This window comes from Neltuma alba, unplaced genomic scaffold, assembly GCF_004799145.2.
Source record: "Neltuma alba isolate B1F8T4 unplaced genomic scaffold, ASM479914v2 tig00000485_pilon, whole genome shotgun sequence".
NCBI classification, from domain to species: Eukaryota; Viridiplantae; Streptophyta; class Magnoliopsida; order Fabales; family Fabaceae; genus Neltuma; species Neltuma alba.
In genome coordinates, this window is record NW_021632069.1 from 59,750 (window position 1) to 64,892 (window position 5,143).

General features: G+C 36.7%; 1 protein-coding gene across 1 annotated transcript; it reads right to left on the reverse strand.

Annotated features, from left to right (window-relative positions):
* Positions 1–813: 813 nt before the first annotated feature.
* On the reverse strand, positions 814–4,582 carry LOC114739732 (acyl carrier protein 1, mitochondrial). The gene is made up of 2 exons (XM_028927812.1): positions 4,267–4,582; positions 814–1,257 (listed from the first exon to the last, which is right to left on the reverse strand). The coding sequence occupies exons 1-2, from the start codon at positions 4,459–4,461 to the stop codon at positions 1,081–1,083; spliced, it is 372 nt and encodes a 123-aa protein (XP_028783645.1). The 5' UTR covers positions 4,462–4,582; the 3' UTR covers positions 814–1,080.
* Positions 4,583–5,143: the final 561 nt, after the last annotated feature.

Consider the following 5,143-nt stretch of genomic DNA (forward strand, 5'->3'; position numbering starts at 1 on the left):
ACACATAAGTTGTGCTATAGGTGTGGTAAGCCAATTTTCATCTCAACCACAAAAACAACATATGGAAGCCATATATACCATTTTAAGATATCTAAAAATGACTCCTAGAAGAGGAATTTTCTTCAGTAAGGGAACCTCTCGAGACATTGTGGTTTATACAGATGCGGATCATGGAAAGGACAAAGTGAATCGAAGGTCTACTGGACGATACTTCACCTTTGCGTGGGGTAATTTGGTTACTTCGAGAAGCAAGAAACAAATAGTAGTATCAAGAAGCAGTGTTGAAGCAGAGCTAAGGGCTCTTGCTGATGGAGTTTGTGAGGGAATTCGGCTAACCCAAGTCTTAGGAGAATTGAAAATGGACACTAATCTACCTCTCAAACTCTGGTGTAACAACAAATCACCTCTACAAATGGTTCACAACACAGTCCATCATGATAGGACCAAGCATGTAGACTTGACCGCCACGAATCATAACTATTGCGACTCAATTTTCATACTCAATGCAACAAATGGGACCTACACTGCTTTTTTCTCCCCCCTTAATTAATGACCTATACTAGTTTGGAATAAACTTCATTAAGCAATAGATAAATTGAACCTATCAATCTTTCGAGGAAGTAACTTGACCTGATGATTGTGTGCGGGCAAACAGTTTTGAGCATGGTCAAGTAAACTTCTGGCAAACTTTAGAGGATTCTAATTCAACGTATTCAAGAAAAATGTACTCAGTACAAGGGTTTGAACCACTTAATAGTAGAGTGAAAATGGGCATAATACCCCATGGTAGAAAGCTTTCAGACAAGAGGTAAGTACCTGACACATCATCTTCAGTAGGATAGAAATTAATATTCCAAAGTTAAAAGAGCAATCCTTTAGAACCCAATTCTTCAATTAACAATTCATTCTTGAACAGATTCACATTATTTTCCACGAGCACGCCCTTCACTCCAATAATAAGGAGGAAAGGAAAAAGACATAACCTAGTTCCAGAAACTTCTAGAAGACAAGGTGGGTGGAAGCATGCATTGGAGTTAAATTATACATGAAACAAAAACACAAAAAAAAGAAAGACATCATCTAACTAGCCATGGGATGATTAGAGATATACTCAATAGCAAGATGACACGAGTCAATCTTATCAGCTTCCTTGTCTGGGATCTCCAGTTTGAACTCCTCTTCTAGAGCCATCACAATTTCCACACTGTCCAAGCTATCTAAACCCAAATCTTTCTGAAAATGTGCATCTGGAGTCACCTGAGGTTCAAGGAAAAACTGGTAAGTTCCATAATACATTTCCTTTCTTTCATGATTACAATGCACAAGAAACATGACCAAAAGGAAAAATGGGGGACGTAAGCGAACAATCACATCCCATGATTGAAAGTTCTATAACAAAAGAAAAGCAAGCTAGCCTTGGCAGTCTTCACTTTACTTTGGGTTCTAGAGAAACATTCAAATCGTTTAGATAAAAATAATTTATCAAAGAGAAAAGATAACATATCAATTACAATCCTCCCACAAGTAAAAAAATCTAGACAAACATTGGCTCAAAAGGGCTTCCAGGTCCCTGTAGGGGTCCATGGGGAAGCACTCCAACAAAAAATAGTTTGGAGGCCACAGAAAATCATTCTTTCCAGAAGACCACTTGGCCAGAATTCCAGTTTCAGTTACGACCTTAGACACCATATGCTTCCAAACGCAACACTCACAAAACCTTGGAACTTAGTAGCTTATAAAAGGTCTCAATTCACCGGCTACACCCACTTTACTCAAGAGATCATTTCTTAACCATTCATATAAACTACATGCAACTAGTCACCAAAATGAAAATTCATGAGAACATCACAAAGCTATCAGATATTAAAGTGCAGTTATTTAGACTTTCAGCTTTAACTCCTTACAATCCAAAAGCCAAGTTCAGGAGTCACAAAAGCAAGGTCTTTGGTAACCTTCATGATCAGAAAATAATATGAAAATGATTTCACAAATCAGTCAAATAAAAATACATTGCAAGTCTTCTCTCTCTATGTAAAAGTGCAGAACAAAAGATGGTTTTTTTCTGCAGCGTCATTTGCAATGCTGTGGCTTTTACACTCAATTCCTTTCTAAAGTACAAGGTTAAATTGATATATGGTAATTTTTCTAAGGTTGGTTTGGGGTTGTGCTGTGTTATGGTTTGTATTACAAGGAAACATTTGTACTTTCAATATTTAAACTTGTCATATAATATTTGGCAATATGATAACTTTTGTAGTTTCACCAATGTTTTAAAAACTAAACCGGACACTGAACAAGAAATATCATTGGGTCACGAGTTTAATAGTCCAACCAGTTTAATTGGTGATAGAACCAATGATGTGATAATTAAATTCAAAATATAATATTACATATCATAATATATAGATAAGAAATAAAATATCAAATTAGAATTTAACATAAAAGTAAACTTAACCAGTCCAATTTCAAAGCAAGTTAATAAACTCAAATGGTAATAAAAAAGACAACTCCAAAGCAGTGAAAATATACCCCAAATTCATATAATAAGGGTATATTTTTGGTAAGAAAAATTGAGTCCATGTTTCAAAAGCAGATCCAATTTCCAGCTTAATAGCTAGTTAAAAATAATTCAAAGCAGTCCGACCACAAAAAAGGGGTCTAAGCATGAAACCAGGCCATTTATATTATTAGATAAGGGGATGGTTGAACCAGACCATCTGGTCCAATCCGATTCTTAGACCATTCAGTTTCACAACGATCCTCTCAATTTATTAATCATGTACAACTATTTTAGACAAAAATTAATCTTATACAATGCACAACAGCTTTTATTATATGTTTTGTGAATGACAATTTTCAATGTTAACACACATCATCCTTTTCACATCTTCTAAAGAAATGGAGCCACATTATCACTAAAAGCATTTGCCCTAATGAATAAAATGCCATAATATACACATCAGCTAATATTTATGTCCAGGGTCATGCACAGAATATTTCCAATAGCCATACTTTATCAGCCTTCTCTCTAGGTTGACAGAGATACGAAAAAGAAAAGGGGACTGAGAGACCTCCCTGAGCACTGTAAGAAAGTTTGTATAGGAAAAGAACGAGATATATGGTGTTATTTTGAAAGCTCAGGATGTATGAGAAACAGCAGTTATTTCATTGTTATTCATGTCCACAGAACCACAAATAAGTTATTATTTATATTGCATGTAAATCATTCATTAACGTGAGAAAGAAATGCCTTGAAAACAGAGAAAACTTTTGAAGTGAAATATTAGAAATCCCCTTCAGAGTACGAAAACAGCAAAGAAACAACAAAAAACTGAAGGAAAGCATCAGCACAGGAGAGCTGTATCAAAGAAAGAAAAATTGTTCAGACACAGCGAGACTTGGTAATGTAGTAGATTCCCCCCCCCCCCCACAAAAAATTAAAAAAACAATATGTTATGGAATAGCCAAACAAAAACAAGCTGATGAGAAGAGCTTAAAAAGGCTTCAATTTTCACAAAAAAGTGTCGAACAAAAATTTGAGCATGATGCCATATGACATGACCAGGTCTCCAATTAAAACCCCCAAAGGCAGCAAAGTTCAAATGTTCTAACATGCCCCACAAGCATACAACCGATGTGTTAGTCCACTGCTCCCAGAAATGATGGTTAGCTCCAGTCACACAGGTATGACTAAGCAAAAGTTCCCAAATTTACAAAGGGATGTGGAACATAACCCTAAGACGGCGCAACAACCAAAACATTTTTCATGACAGAAATATTTAAGAATTGATTCATCTATATACCTAAAAGTATTATAGAGAGACAAGCACATTGAACTGGCTCAGCTTCAGCGGAAAGTCAGACTAAGAAATGCAGCACCTGAACCAAAATATTTATCAACATAAGCAGTGGACACATTTCACCAAACCTTAAGAAAATGCAGTCCAAAATTTACCCCTATTTACCTTATTTAGTTGAACTGCATTATTCCCTTGTCACATCTAATCTCAGATTTGAGAAAGTGATCACAATTCAACCGATTTCCAGCAAAACAATATTTACCCAACGCGCACATTCAATTCAGATCTTCTATAAAACCTTTCACTTTATTTCACCCCGATTCAGACCCCACCCGTACGGCATCAACCCATAAAAATCAATCGACAGATTTAAGATTTTAACTTCACATTTCTCCTTTCTCACGTTAATATAAAGCCTATAACAATAATAGTCACAGTGAAGCTAGTGAAGGGAGGAGAGTGAGACCTTAGAAGGATCGAGCTTGGGGAAATCTTTGAGAACAGAGAGGACTCTCTCGGTGACCTCTTCTTTGGAGATATGATCATCGTGCGAAGACATGGACCGGAAGAAACCGTTCCAAAACTGCAATCTTGGAGCGGCAAGAGGAAGGGTATGCACCGGCAATTTGACATGGCGAAGTATCGCTGCTCTGAGCGCCATTTGTGTCCGAAAATATTTGCGGCTGCGTAAGGACTGAGGGCTGGTTCGACAGCGTCAGCCTTCAATGTGCGAGCGGGTTATAATCGGAGGAAGGGCACGGAGAGAAATCCAAGAAGGTCACGAGCTGCTCACATGCCTTCAAAAACAGTTTTTTTATTGCCAACGCACGTCTTTAAAAACAATACGGAAAATGACATTTAAATGCCTGAAAATTATGAAATTGTTATTCATCTTAACTCAAATTAGAATTATGAAATTCAAAAAAAAAATATTAGAATATCCTCATTTGTCAAAAAAGGAAAATAACCCTCAACGAAGGCTCCCCAGGAGGATTTTTTTTTTTTTAAGTGGGGTTAATGAGATTTGATCCCCAACTTGATGTATCCTCAAATTAAAGATGACTATCAAGCCAACAAGCTTTGATAATATTGTAAGGGAAAATGACAAATAAAGACCCTTGAATTAGCAAAATCACAAGGAGGTCACCTGAATAAGCTAAATTACCAAGAAGGACCTGGTCTCAAATTGTAATTATGAAATCAGGCTAAAAAGACAAAAATACCCTTCTTCTCTTTCTTCCATCACCCCATCTCTTTTTCTTTCCCTCTTCTCTTTCTCTTCGTCTCCGTCCTTCTCTCCCTCTTCATCTCCCTCTCTCTCTTCTTCCTTCTGTTCCTCTCTC